This window comes from Fusarium sambucinum, chromosome I (genome assembly GCF_050947815.1).
Source record: "Fusarium sambucinum isolate potato_lamoka chromosome I, whole genome shotgun sequence".
NCBI classification, from domain to species: Eukaryota; Fungi; Ascomycota; class Sordariomycetes; order Hypocreales; family Nectriaceae; genus Fusarium; species Fusarium sambucinum.
The window spans coordinates 1,085,056-1,099,311 of record NC_139294.1 but is presented as its reverse complement, the minus strand read 5'-3'; the positions used below and the strand labels follow the sequence as shown (position 1 = coordinate 1,099,311).

General features: G+C 49.0%; 6 protein-coding genes across 6 annotated transcripts; 2 read left to right on the top strand and 4 right to left on the bottom strand.

Annotated features, from left to right (window-relative positions):
- Positions 1-375: 375 nt before the first annotated feature.
- FSST1_003101 (tryptophan synthase beta subunit-like PLP-dependent enzyme) lies at positions 376-2,168 on the bottom strand (the record flags this gene model as incomplete). The annotated part of the gene is made up of 2 exons (XM_083229151.1): positions 376-1,905; positions 1,965-2,168. 2 exons carry the CDS (start codon positions 2,166-2,168, stop codon positions 376-378), a joined length of 1,734 nt encoding a protein of 577 aa, XP_083086531.1.
- Positions 2,169-2,822: 654 nt separating this feature from the next.
- Positions 2,823-3,296, bottom strand: FSST1_003100 (uncharacterized protein; the record flags this gene model as incomplete). The annotated part of the gene is made up of 1 exon (XM_083229150.1): positions 2,823-3,296. The coding sequence occupies one exon, from the start codon at positions 3,294-3,296 to the stop codon at positions 2,823-2,825; it is 474 nt and encodes a 157-aa protein (XP_083086530.1).
- Positions 3,297-3,945: 649 nt separating this feature from the next.
- On the bottom strand, positions 3,946-5,832 carry FSST1_003099 (glycosyl hydrolase family 76-domain-containing protein; the record flags this gene model as incomplete). Its single annotated transcript, XM_083229149.1, has 2 exons — positions 3,946-5,301; positions 5,359-5,832. The coding sequence occupies 2 exons, from the start codon at positions 5,830-5,832 to the stop codon at positions 3,946-3,948; spliced, it is 1,830 nt and encodes a 609-aa protein (XP_083086529.1).
- A 1,349-nt stretch (positions 5,833-7,181) lies between these two features.
- On the top strand, positions 7,182-10,405 carry FSST1_003098 (uncharacterized protein; the record flags this gene model as incomplete). The annotated part of the gene is made up of 2 exons (XM_083229147.1): positions 7,182-8,325; positions 8,376-10,405. 2 exons carry the CDS (start codon positions 7,182-7,184, stop codon positions 10,403-10,405), a joined length of 3,174 nt encoding a protein of 1,057 aa, XP_083086528.1.
- Positions 10,406-10,801: 396 nt separating this feature from the next.
- Positions 10,802-13,087, bottom strand: FSST1_003097 (mRNA-binding ribosome synthesis protein NOC2; the record flags this gene model as incomplete). The annotated part of the gene is made up of 1 exon (XM_083229146.1): positions 10,802-13,087. The coding sequence occupies one exon, from the start codon at positions 13,085-13,087 to the stop codon at positions 10,802-10,804; it is 2,286 nt and encodes a 761-aa protein (XP_083086527.1).
- Positions 13,088-13,380: 293 nt separating this feature from the next.
- Positions 13,381-14,208, top strand: FSST1_003096 (ESCRT-I subunit protein VPS28; the record flags this gene model as incomplete). Its single annotated transcript, XM_083229145.1, has 3 exons — positions 13,381-13,464; positions 13,517-13,753; positions 13,813-14,208. 3 exons carry the CDS (start codon positions 13,381-13,383, stop codon positions 14,206-14,208), a joined length of 717 nt encoding a protein of 238 aa, XP_083086526.1.
- Between the last annotated feature and the right edge of the window lie 48 nt (positions 14,209-14,256).

Below are 14,256 nucleotides of genomic sequence, written 5' to 3'. Positions count from 1 at the left end.
GCAGGCTATCAAATACGGAACATGATATCCTTTCTTTACGATGCCAATTGAACTTGCAGCTTCGAAAGGATGGTGATATCGGGAATAATGGATAGGAACGGCAGACTCGCATAGTCACGGTTTATGTAGCCGACGAGTGAACAACAACCGCGGCAACTTCTCTTATACAATTGTATCTGCAATACTTTCGAATCATCTCTATTTTGATCATGACATGCATATCATCAAGTTTATCAACTTCCAACACATACCCAAATTCGCTAAATAACCACGTCCATCTTTTGCAGAACTGAAGATACTACCCCCGTTTTGAAACCAAACGCCAAACCAAGGCCCAAACATTTTTCATCATCCCTTTGTCTATTCATTTTTCTTTTATGATCGCAAGAATGTCTTGAATACTGGTGACTCAGTACAGTCCTCGTAAGGATAACCGATCTTGCGCAAGAAGTTGTGAAGCTCAGTGACCTCTTCGTCAGGACATAATATTCCGGTAACGATCTTGCCGACGTCGCCGCCGTAGTTACGGTACTGGAACAAGCTGATGTTGAACTTGGGACGAAGTGTGACGAGGAACTTCTCAAGAGCTCCTGGCCTTTCGGGGAAGGTGAACATGTAAAGGCGCTCGTTGGGGACACCGGATCGTCCACCGACGAGATATCGGATGTGGCTCTTGGCGAGTTCGTCGTTTGAGAGGTCTGTCACGGTCATGTTGTTTGATTGGATGCGATCAATGAGGGAACGAAGTTCTTCGACTCGTTGGTGAGCGGGGGCTGTGAGTGAGACACCAATGAGGATGTTGGCGACTTCGTCTGTTGAGTATCGGTAGCTGAACTCTGTTACACCGTGGGGCATGATGTTGTTGATGAGTTCGGAGAAGGCACCAGGACGCTCGGGGATCTGGACAGAAAGAAGAGCTTCCTTGCCCTCACCCATGGTAGCACGCTCAGCGACGAATCTCAGGCGATCAAAGTTCATGTTGGCACCCGAAGTAATAGCGATGAGGTTGCGCTTCGAATCATCCGAGGGGTTCTGGCTGACGTATTTCTTGAGACCGGCGATGGAAAGGGCACCAGCGGGCTCGAGACCTGAACGGGTGTCGTCGTACATGTCCTTGATAGCGGCGCAGATCTCATCGGTTGACACTTCGATAACATCGTCGATAACCTCCTTGCAGATACGGAAAGTCTCCTCTCCGGGGATCTTGACAGCGGCGCCATCAGCGAACAAGCCGACTTCCTTGAGAAGAACACGCTCGCCCTTCTTTAGCGATTGCGCCATGGCGTTGGCATCGTGAGCCTCGACACCAATGATCTTGACGTGGGGAGCCATGCGCTTGACATAGAGACCGATTCCAGCAATGAGACCACCACCGCCGACACAGCAAAAGATGGCCTCCACCTTGGCCATGTTGACCTGGCCGAATAATTCGTTTCCGATAGTACCCTGGCCAGCAATGACATAAGGGTCATCAAAAGGGGGAATGTTGATGAGCCCATCCTGGACCTCTCGTCGTGCACACTCCTCCTTGGCGCCGTCAAAATCAGCGCCGTGCAATACCACATGACCACCAAGACGGGCGACATTGAGATGCTTGATACTAGGAGTCGCTTCGGGCATGACGATGGTTGCGGGAATCTTAAGCTTGCGGGCAGAGTAGGCGACGCCCTGGGCATGGTTACCGGCGGAGCAGCAGACTACACCCTTCCAGCTCTTCTTGGGGTCAAGATGAGCCATCTTGTTGTAAGCGCCGCGCAGCTTGAAGCTGAATACGGGCTGCTCGTCTTCACGCTTGAGGAGAACATTGCATTCGAGTCGGTTGCTCAGGTTGATGGCGTGGGTGAGGGGAGTGATCTTGCAGGCCTCGTAAACTCGAGAAGTAGCGCTGGCGATGAGACGAAGGTACTGAAGATTATTGCTGTTAGCTTCCCAATTGATGTTTTGTCAAAAAGTATAATACTCACGTCAGGGTATCCAGTAGGAAGAAGATATTCGTCAGGAACAATCTCTTTGAGGCGAGCCTGCTTCTCTGCAGATGGTGTCGAGGGGTTTGCGCTGTACTCGGTCAAGGCCATTCCGGTCATCGGCGTTTGCGGACGAGATTCGCCATTTGTGCCATTGACGGCGCCGTTGGCAGGTACGGCCACGATGGGATCAGCAGAAGGCATCGTGAGTGTGTGAAGAAGTAGAAGAAAAGTTGTATGAGAGAGAGAAACAAAGAAAGGTCGAGATATCTAGCGTTAGATTTAGGTAGTTGTCACCGCCGAAAGATCGGACCTGAAATTTTGTTGATTTCGCAGGTATGAGTCGATTGACACAGGGTGACGTAAATTGTGGAGTGTACAGCACCAGATAACAAGTCTCTCTACCGGGTACGAATATTACGTTGGCGGACTCACCGAGGCCGATACAAGGCCGGTTATCGTCTGATATAAGACGTTTTAAGTTACTTTCTGTTTCTGTATTGACTTGTAAATATGGATAATGACCTGATTGATTACAACGAGAAGCAATAGGTAACAGTGAACTTCTATTCAATATTATCAACTATTTGTACTATGTTTAATTGCCCTTCTCTCATTGGTATGGAGGGGTTGGTGCAGGGTCCGTGGGGTTCGATATCGGAGGTCATTTTCGCCTATTCTATCTATTTACCCAAAAGTACTGTTACACCATGTTGTTTAAAAGGCGTATCATCCAAAAGGCGTGTAAGACAATTACACAAGACATTTAAGCAAACATGGATTTATTTATACCATCCCTTAAATTAAAGTATTGCTAACCAGTCAACTCCCAAACTCCAAACTTCCTTTTCTTATCCCTTACTTTCGTACAACTTCATCATATGATGGTGGTGGTGCTTCTGTTGCGACGTGCTGCTGGTTGATAGCATCCAACTCATAGAGACCATCCTTTGTCTCTTCCTGAACGCTCCTTGCAACAGGAACACTCTCGACTTGAGGCTGTCCAACAAGACCAACTCTCTGTGCTCCTGACTTGATCATCATAGCACCCGCTTGGTACCTCTCAGCCTTCTGGAAGTTCCTATTTGCCCGTTGTTCTGCGCGGAGCTGGGTGCGATCAGCGCGCTGTAGTTGTCTTTGCGCGCGACGTTCCATCTTGCGCTGGTGGCATGAAGATCGGCCCGCGTAGTTTGTGTATCCAGGGTTGGGTGAGGCCGTGTAGATTTGTTGGTTTTGGTTTCGGCGAGTACAACAACCACCAGAGCGAGTGCCATTGTCTTCTTGGCTAGCGAAGACGGTGCTGATAGCAATAACAAGACCGATGAGACCCATGATGAATGTTGGTAAGAATGAAGCAAGGGTGATGTTATGAGTAAAGTTGTTTATAAGTGTTGAGCTTGGTAATTGTAGAGTAGCCGATGTTCTTGTATTGATGATATTTCCTCTTCTTGGGGGAGAAAGCATACTCTTATATCTTGAGATGCTATGGTATGGTTCTCTCCAAATGAAGCTATCCCTAAACTGCACTTTCATTCGAGATACAACGTAGCTATGCGAATGCGCAGCCACCTTCGGCGTAACCACTGTAGCTCGAATGGTACGCCCAAACCTTCTTAGCGTATTTATGTAAAGGTTGTCGCGAGCCACCCAGCCAATCTGCCTCGCTGAATGGTTCGGATTCGCCTTGTGCTAGCGTTGGGGCAGAGTAACTGCTATCAATGATGTCAATTTCTACCTATTCTCAATATTTGGCTTCGGGCATTGAGGCTTCTGAAGCGATGCGAGTGCGGGATGCGACGTAAATTAGCTCTTCACCTTAGACTGACACCGAGAAATAGCAACATTGCGGTTCTCAGCTGGTTTGATACAATGCAGTAGTTAAATCCTGAGCTGTTTCTATAATCTGCTATCTATCGCGATCTATCATGTCTATCGTCCCTAACAAATCTGTTTCCATCATAAGCGTAAAATATCATAATCATCAAAATGCCCGAGAAAGCTCCCAATATGCTCTAAGCAATGCGATTCCTCCGACCTGCGTTTCCACAGTTCGACCTCGACCCCGTGTATTAGGGTCCGTCACTCCTCGAGTTGATACTCCGCGAGTCCTTGGAAGGAGTCTATCCCCAGCAACGTCCATAACTTGCTGATCGGGTTTTGACTCCAACGGTGACAAGCCTCCTGTTCCTGGAACCCACCTGTGGCGTCCTCCCCACGTTTCACCCGCTGGCGTTCCTCGGTTGCGGTAATCAGTTGAGTTCTCAGCGTCGTGCTTGATGCCGTCGTTGTCCAACGTGACGCTTGCGTCAAAGATGCCAGCACCCCACCACATACCGAAAAGACCAGCATCATCTCGTGTTTCAAGGGCTGCTAGGGCATTGTGCTTGACCCAGCCCAAATACGAATGGCATGCTTTTGCATGGATAGACTTGACTTTCTTAAAGCCATGAGGATCGACTATCCTGCCATTTCGACCCCTGAGTGGTTCAAGGGGGCTGCAGAATGCTGTAAAGTGGTGGAAGAAGATACCCTTGAATGCCTGGCCATCTTGGGAGCAGGTGCTACTAGCATCACATTGTTCTTCCAAGATTCCTCCTCGTCCAAGCCCTCTCCAGGGTGGCAGCTGACCGGGACTTAGGCGGCTTGTATCATCCGCGGGCTTGTCGCCTTTCAAATTCCATCCCGTCGCTTCAATCACGGATTGGATTAAGTGATGACCATCTTCCAGATACGATGCACTACCACTAACAGACCAGAGTCCTCTTTGGCCTGTTAGCAAGACACCCTGGTTGTACGTGTACACCATCTCGTCTCGAACGTCGCACTTTGTGTTGCCGGGCTTACTACTATCAATATGATATCCATCGACAAAAAGACCGCGGGAGTTGGTCATGTTGACGTCTATGAGCCACTTGTATCCCTCAATGGCGGCTTCAAGATGTGCCGGGTCGTTATCCGGGAACACAGCATTGTTGAGCCATGGGGCAGTGAAGTTATCGCCGGGAAAGTGTTCGTACATGGAGATTGAGGCAGAAATCCACAGTTCGTTGGTGATGGCGTTTTTGTAAGGGTTCAGGCGAGGATTCCAGACCATGCCTCCATTGCAGAGCTTCGTTTCCCAACCGTGAGTCGCCAAGTTCCAAAAGATGCGAGAGCGGTGCGCAAATGACGAGAACCAGTTGTAACCCTGCCATGGCATAGCATCAATCATATCCTTTAGATTATTGGGAGCGGTCCCTTTTAACTTAATCTTGGGATAGTGAAGTTCAGCATGTGTGTTGACGAATTTGATGGCTTCGATCCAGCCGAGAACCACCCACAGGATGTCATCATAGGCCTGCGATATCACGTCAGTAAGAGTTACATCTATTGTAGTATCTGTGCTGTTACTCACTTGTCCTCGAAGCGACAGGACATCTTGTCCAAAGTACGAACCAACGAGTTGCGCATAGAAAGTGGAAATAATGTTCTCCTTCACTCTCCAATCATCGACGCCAGCCAAATCAACAGTGTTGATGGCCTTTGACAAAGTCGTCAACATTCCGGCTACAACTGTTCCCGTCACAGCTGCAGTCCAGTCGATAGAAGAGGGCCATGTCGCATAGTCTGGTTCAAAAAAGTTGTCTTGCAACGTTGTTAGAGCACTGAGAGCATCTTCAAGAATTTGTGTCTCGGCAGGAGAAGGGTCTGATTTCTTTGGTGAGAAACTTAGAAATGTTTCTGGAATTGCACGACAGTTTGTTGGTTGTTCATCATATATGATAGGGCAATAATCTTGCTGTGCGCTCTCGTGACTAGGCGCAGCTGAGATGGGCTTGATTATCGCAAGAACACTGGCGACGCCAGCAGCGACTTTGAGCCACGCCATTGGAGATCGAGGCCCTCAAAAATGGTTGATTTTCAGATTCTTGGCGTTTATTGTAGTAGATCAGAAAAACTTGGTTGGATCAGGCCGCGCGGTTTTCATGAGATAGGTTGATCCATGTCATGTATGTATGGTGGCGATGCGATTTCGGCGTATATGAAGATACAAGATAAGGTACCTAGATTTTAGGAAGGTACAGAACAGATTTAACAGAGAAAGAAGAAGAGAAAGGAAGGGAAAACCAAGAGTAATATATTCACATGAGAAGGGAAAAAGGCCGCAAGTTTCGCGACAGTATTGAATCAGTGTCAAGTTTGTTTGCCAGTCATGATTTAAAGTCGACAAGGTGTAACAGAACAGGCGATCTGCCCCACCACGAAACGAATCAAGCAGGTCACAAGATGGGTTCTAGAACATTATGCTAAAGGTTGAAGAAACGGTGAGAAGTTGAGGTTTATTCGAGTCATGGTAGAACTATTTTAGCAGTATTGACCCAAAAGTGAACAGCAAAAGCCTCAGTCGCGATTCTTCGTTTTGATCAAGCAAGACAAGTCATGAATTCACGATTAGCGGGTAGTGCCACATTAATAAACTTCGCTTGTCAGTGGAGAAACTCGTTTCATGGTTAATTAAATTCAACAGATTTAATTATTAAATAATAATACGCAAGAAGGAGAACCCCTGCAAGAGTCAACAAAAGACTACAATGTTTGTTATTGACATAAACTGGTTCTCAACTTTAGGTTAGCCGTGACGGATGCACAAAGAAACACGACTGCGAACTGCGACCACACGCTTTGGACCTGCAGCGTGAATGTGGATTTGATCTGGAACCAGCCCCGCGGCCAACAGGGCTTTGGTTTGACGGCTCATGCCAACCAATCATTATTCGAGACATGGATCAGATCTAGCGGTCTTAAGGCTCCGACGCCCAAATTCAAGTGGCTGGTAGCAGCTGCCAAAGTGGATCAACATGGCGCTTTGTTTACTTTTGTCCAAAAACAGTCGTGACCCCTTCCTTCCTAAACACACTTGATAAACCTGGGCTGGATATCTCTTTCTCTCCACCAATTCATTGATTGTCATTGTCACTTCCCTTCTTACATCTTACTCGATTTTTTATTCTTCACGCCTTTCTTGACGCGTGTTTATTCTCCAGATGTATCGCAGTCTTTAGTCGACATATCATTGACTTCAACTAACCATTATCACCCACCTCACAACACGGACCCGACAGACGCTCTTATACGCGCCACGGGTGCTGTCGCATCCATCCTCGCTTAATTAATATCGTCACATTCTCAAACCTCTTTATTCACTCACGCACACAACACAACGCGTGAGAAGGAACTATGGAGGCCGACACCGCCACCCGATATCGTTCCCGCATTCTTAGAGAAATGAAAGCAAACCGTGATAACCCATTCAACTCCCCGCCATCATCCACCGGTTCCCACGGCACCGTTAGCCCAACAGTTTCTTCCGTCTTTTCTGACCCAGACGGCGAGTCTACACGGAGACTCAACGAAGACATTGCTCGCGTTACTGCTCCTCGCAACCTACCTATCAATTGGGAGGCTGCCCACCGCAAGTGGCCCGAGTTCTTTGGTGCTCCCAAGACACGCGAAGTGCCTGTTTACGACGACGACACTGACACTCGACCTATGAGCGCCGAGTCAAAGGAAAACAAGCCTCCTGCTATCAAGTTTCAAATCGACGACATTACACAAAACACCTGGCAAGGTTCCGCTAGAACGCGTTCCGAGATGCAGCCTCGTGTCGATGACGGGTCTGATCTATCATCAATACTCTCCAAGTCTCCTGCACGAGCGCACTCTTATCATTCTTGGCACAAGACCATACATAACCCCAGCCCACTATCCAAGGTGCATAACCGAGTCTCGTCCGAATCAATGGCTGGCGAACAACAGCAAAGAGAATCTCTATCAGATGCGCTGGACCGTCTACGAAGAGGGGCTAGAAGCCCTGATCTTCAAAACCAGGACCAGCAAAAGTCATCACCGAATATGTCTTCCGCCAAGTCCAGCTTGACTGCTGTACCCCCATCACCTGTATCTCTCGCTAGCCCTGCCCACAACGAGAGCAATGGTCGCTCTTTCTTCATGCCCGACATCTCCCACCTTGGTGATTTTGTCGATGGCACACTTCGATTCACCGGCTCTATGAGAAACGGTGTTCCCATCTTTGTTAAGAATGGTAGAGTTCATGATCGATTCGAGAAACCATCTCTCGCCGCCCATGCTGAAGTTGACGAGGTTGATGTGCCTGAAGACGAAGAGAAGATCTTTGTGTCGATGGACATGATCCGTGACGAGATAAATTCTCTTCAAGAGCACTACGATAAGGTCCACGAATATGCCGAGAATCTGCAGCAGCAGGTTGAGCGACTGGAGGCTCAGCTTAAGTCACGAAAGTCTTTCGATAACGACTATGACTCTTCTCGAGCAAACGAGAATCTCGTGGCCCAAAAGAACCGTAAGTAATATTACTCTATCCCTCAGTTACAAGCGACTAACCGATTGCAGGTTTAGAACTTGAAATCTCTACTCTTCAATCGCGCTTAGAACAGGCTTCCCGTAAGAACACGTTGAACGAGATTGAGAACGACTCTTTGTCTCACGAACGAGACCGTGCCGTGAGGAAGCTACAAGAGGCATGTGAGGATATTAACAAGCTCATGCGCAAGCTTAACACGAAGCAAAAGGAGCTGGAGACGACACAAAAACAGCTTGAGTCAACAGATCAGATCCGTACTGAGAACGACACTCTCAAGCGCGATCTGATGTCTATCAAGCATGGACGTGACTCACTGGAGCTTGAGAACAAGACACTCTCAGCCGCCAATGAGACTCTTCGTAAGGATTATGAGGCCTTGAAGGAGGAGATTGAGTCCCTTCGCAGTGACAACAACGGTGTCAGACACGGCCACCAGTCCTTGTTCGGTGAGAACCGTTCGCTACGAACAACGAACAAGGCTCTTGTCGACGAGAATGAGGAACTCCGCGAAAACCTTGACGGTGTCCAACATGAACTCGATGCTGCCAAGGAAGAGATCGAGAACCTGCAGCAAGAACTCCAGAATGCATCACAAGATAAGTCATCGCTTGGCGAGGACAATGCAAGCCTGGTGCGACACAACGAAAAGTACTTTGAGGAGAACAAGCTCCTTCGACGCGAGAACGCCGGATTTGAACGAACTACGCGTGATCTTCATGATAAGAATAAGAAGCTCAAGGGGGAGGTGGTTTTCCTGAAGGAGCAGCTGGAATCCTATCGTCCGGTCCCCAAGGAAGACTTCTCTGCCCGTCTTGATGACGAGACTGAGGAGAATATGACATCGGCCTTCTTCATTCCTGACATCACCATGAACAGCACCGACAATGTTGATACTGCCGAGAACGCGGAAGCTACCGAGACCAAGGAGATTACTGGGCAGACCGATGATAGTGTCAGATTGCCAACTCTTCCTGATATCACGGAGGAGGAAACCCGCACCCACACTAAGCCCAACAGCACTGTTCAAAGCGAAACTAGGCAATCGCAGAGCAAGACCAAGAATTCCAAATCTGGCACACCACAAAAGGTTGCCTTTTCAATCCCCGGAAAGACGTCAAAGAAGAACAGTTCCAATGTTGCCAACCAAGGAAGCAAGCGCCGAACAACTTCCGATTCTAAGAGGCGAAGCTCTTTGAAGGGTATTGCAACTTATACCTACGATATGGACACAGTAGAAGACAACGATGAGACAACTGGTGCTCAATCAGTTGAGAATACTACACAGGATAACGATTACTCGATACAACTGGACGTTATTCCCTTGCCACGTAAGGAAGCCAAGGGTACAGAGCAGAAGCAGAAGCAGTCAAACACTAAGGACTTGACTGTTCAAAGTCAAAAGTCTCAGCACTCTCGGTCCAATTCACGATCTTCACGCAAACAGGTCACGACTGATATCACGGCTAACAGCATCAAGAGCGACAAGGATACCTGCCCTGTTCTCTCGAATGATGCCAGGAGAGTTCTTGACGATCTCTGCGAGCACGAATGCAAAAACTGTACAGTTTGCAGCCGCATCACATCTCACCGTGGCATCTTTTCTTCCGCTGATATTGTTGCCGGTAAGAAGCGTGTTACTATTCGACGACCTGTCCCTGTCACGGACCGTGACCTCTCAGTCGAGGATCCCACCATGCGACCTTCTCAGCACCCTGGTCATGCGCTCGCTGTAGTTATCAAGGGCTTGGAGGATGAGTCTCATCATCTTCAACTCGAGCTCACCCGTATTCAAACCAAGTACAGCGGTCGAGACAAGGCCTTGGGCCGCCGTGATCGTGTCAGCCTTGCTGAAAGCATTCGCACGCTTCTCAAGCAACTTGAGGCGAAGAATGACCAGATCTACAGCTTGTATGATGTTCTTGAGGGCCAGAAGGCTGCTGGCCAGGCCATGTCGGAGGAGGAGATCGAGTTGACTGTGCTCAACATCACGGGTATGACAGTCCGCGATGCCACAAGCCACAGCGACCAACTTACTTGGGAGGGTATCCCCGAGCTATAAAAATTGTTGACATGATATGGAGCGTTATGGGTGTGTGCAATTTGATATCAACCATGAAAAGGCGTTTTTGGTTCAGAAATTGGTTCATTGGTACAGGTGTATTGACCATCAGGGGTTAGATGGCTTTACTTGGGGAGTTTGGAATTACCAGGGTCAAATCAATTAGTGTATTGCGTTTTGTACAAAATTTGACTCGCTATTATTTGGCGAGAATGACTATAAGACATTTTTTCAGTTGAATTCATTACATCCCTTTGGCAATCTTTATTATTTGTTCTGTTGATGGTGAAGTTTAACAGAAAAAGGTAGGTAAGGTATCCTTGATTTAGGTCTAACAAATATGAAATGATGTCCGTTTTACACACCGGCCCAGAAAAAACACAAGATATTTTATAGCTACTCTTCATCATCCTCATCGCTGTCAGCAGCGCCATCACCCATCTCCTCGTCATCCTCGGCTTCACTGTCTTCCATCACTTCATCTTCCAAATCGGCCTTCTCATCCTCTCGTCGCTTGCGGTCGTCCTCCCTTCTGGCCTCCTCGAGAAGCTTGGCACGCTCAGCACGAGCCTTGCGCTGTCCAACAACGAAAGCTCCAAGAGGTGTCTTGGCAGCGTCAAAGTCACGCAGGAAACCGTCAACCTGGGTTCGGTCCTTGGGTGCGAAATCAACCTTGGAGCGCTTCTCCTCGATGAACTTGGCGTTGGTCTCGAGCTTTTGCACAAGAAGGACCAGTTGGCCGGCGAGCTTGGCGTTCTTGTTGCCAGAGGTCTTGTTGCGGGCTTGCTTCAACCAGCGCTTGAGCTGGATAATGATAGGGAGGGCGAGCTCAGGGAAGGCAATTGAGGTGGTCCAGAGCATGAAGTACTCGCTCAGAAGCTCGGCGAGCTGCTCTCCAATACCGTCCTGTAGAACGCGAGTGCGGAGGTATGACTTAGGTGCCTTGTATGATGTGGCAAAGTCAAAGGGCTTGAGGGAAGCAGCCTTGGGGGCCTTCTTCATCTCAGCTGAGGTGAGGACCTCGAGAAGGGGAGAGGCGAGAGGGATGTAAGTGCCAGTGGCGCGAGAAATTCGGAGGAGTGAGCGGATGAGGTGGAAGCGGAAGGGGAAGTAAATGGCGGTGGGGATCAGGCGCATGGCTCCGAAAGTAACCTGGACGAGAGGGTAGATGAGGAGCTTGAGCTGACTCTCCTTTCCGGCCTCAGCCTCCTTCAAGGGACTGCAGTGCTCGGCGAGAACACATGACCAGAAGTCGAGAGAGTGGGTGTACTGCCAGTTGTAGACGATTCGGAAAGCGTCGTTCTTATTGTGCACGATACTGTTGCGCAGATGAATGGCGAGCTGTCGGATAAAGGAGAAGGCAGTGGTGTAACCAACGGCCTGGTCGATGCCCCAGAGCTCAGCAGCAGAGTTCTTCATCAGGTTAATACCCTGGATAGTGTTGGCGTTTGTGACACGGCAGCCCTGGATAAGACCTTGGTAAACGGCCTTGAGGACTGTCTCGCGGATACCCTTGTCACCGATCACGACCAGACGTCGCAGAACAAGGAATGCTGTGATCTTTGTCGTCTCGGAACTGGCAGGCTGAGCCCAGAAGTTGACGACGGACTTGGCGAGAGCCTTGACGAGCTTCTTGAAAGAGAGGAGGTAGGGGAGAATGGGGGTGATGGAGGAGAGAGTAAGCTTGAGGGTCTTGTCGTCGGAGAGGGTGCTCAGGAGGTGCATGATAGAAGAGGTGTATGTCTTGAGCAGTAGAGACAAGGTGTGGAATTTTCTTGTCTCGGTCTGGACGTAGACTCTGCCAGAGGCGGACTCCTTGACGGGGAGATGGTGGTTCATAACCGTGGGAATCTCCTTGAGAGCAAGGAGGAGAATATCGTTGAAGACCTCGGGACTGTTGATAACATATCGCTGCTCAGACTCCTCATCATCCTCGTTCAAGTGCGCGGCGCAACGGAAAGCCAGAACGACTTGTCGAGCAGCTCGTAGGGAGTTCTTCTCAGCCATAGCCTTCTTCCATGAAGCAACAAGCTCACGAGTCAACTCGTTCCCTTGCGCGACCGCAACAGACTCTGCCTCCTTCTTGCTCTTTTTTTGCTTCTTCTTGGGCTGCTCGTCTTCTTGTTCCTCCTCATCGTCACCGCTGAGCGCATCGACCTCTGAAAGATCGGCGTTGTCGTCAAAGTCGAGGACCTCGGGGTCGTTCTCCTTCAAGAACTTGTAGAATTCGGGATCCTTCTCGGCGAGATCGTCCATGGTCTGTTTGCTCATACCAAGGTTATCCGCCTCTTCGATATCGTCGTCGCTGTCGTCGCCGGCAGCGAGGGGCTGCTCGTCCATTGAGTCATCACCGCTGGCTTCGTTATCCTCTGCAGCGTTACCGTTCGTCTTGCGCTTTCCAAGCTTCTTCTTATCGTCGATAATCTCATCGAAACCACCAGAGAAGAACTCGTCGACGCTCATGTCGTTGACCTTCTTGCCCTTGACGCTAGGCTTCTTTGCCTCTGCATCAGCGTCATTCCTGATTGACTCGGCATCCTTTGATCTTCTGAGTTTCTTCTTGTCCTGGATCTGCTTGCGCTGCTTGAGCTTAGCACCGGCCTTGCGCTTCTCCAATGTGCCCGTTAGGTGCTTCTTTTCGAACTTCTTTGTCGCCTTGAGATTCCTCTTGCCTGGCGCCATTTTGAAAACTTGTACGCGCCTTGGCTGGTGAAGAATTCGACTTTTGGATTGGGGGTAGTTTTTGTTTGTATGGGTCTCTTCAGAGGCTCTTCTTTTGCAACCAAACCAAAAACCAAAATTTTTGCTGCGAGCTTATCGATAACGGAAGATCGGCGAAAACGACAGGCGGTGAGAGTATTCTGCCGGGTCCCTACGTAACATGTCATGTCCCGCAGGCATCCATTCATCCCACCTGAAGCTATAGCGGCGCATTACTTTATAACGTACATTTACAAACCAATGCCGCATTCATAATGATTCCACGACAAGGCTACGCGCCAACTCCTCATAGTTATATTCCCAATACGAGTCTTTCTGCTACTATAAATCTCGACGAGGTATATACTCAACAATTCGACTTATACCATATCCAAGCTAATAGCCGAGAAGGAAGTCAAACTTACAAACACCCGTGCCGAGCGCGATCTCCAAGAGTCACTCGCCGAGCTCTTTAGTATTATAATAACACTCGATGAACTCGAAAAGGCCTTCCTTAAAGATGCTGTCCCTGAAGCAGAGTACACCGAGATTTGCGAGCGATCGCTGAGGCAGTACAAAGCATTACTGGCGGATGAGACTATCGCCAGGGAATTCGGGGATCTAGAAGAATTCAAGGCCAGATGGGATGTATGATACTCTCTGATACCCCAATTGGCAGTTCATATCGAGAACTAACATTCTTACAGCTCGAAGCACCTCGCGCAACCGAGCGCATTCGTGTAGGCATGCCATCCACAGCCATCGACCGAGCCCCCTCAGCACCAACTCCAGCCCCCACCGCAGCAGCCAACAACACCAGCGGTGTTCTTATTCTCGAAGCCACCCAAGAATTCATCACCTTCCTCGACGCTGTCAAACTCGGTCTCCTTTCTAAAGACCAGCTGCATCCTCTCCTCTCCGATGTGATCCAATCAGTAAACCGCGTTACAGACAAGGACTTTGAGAATCGCGGCAAGATCGTACAGTGGCTCATAACCCTCAACCAGATGAGGGCGACCGATGAATTGAGCGAGGAGCAGGCACGCGAGCTGGAGCTGGATATTCAGCAGGCGTACCAAGGTTTTAGAAGAACCTTGACTTGAGAAGATGATATGTGATATGATGATTTTTGTATATGTTTTTGAGAGCGA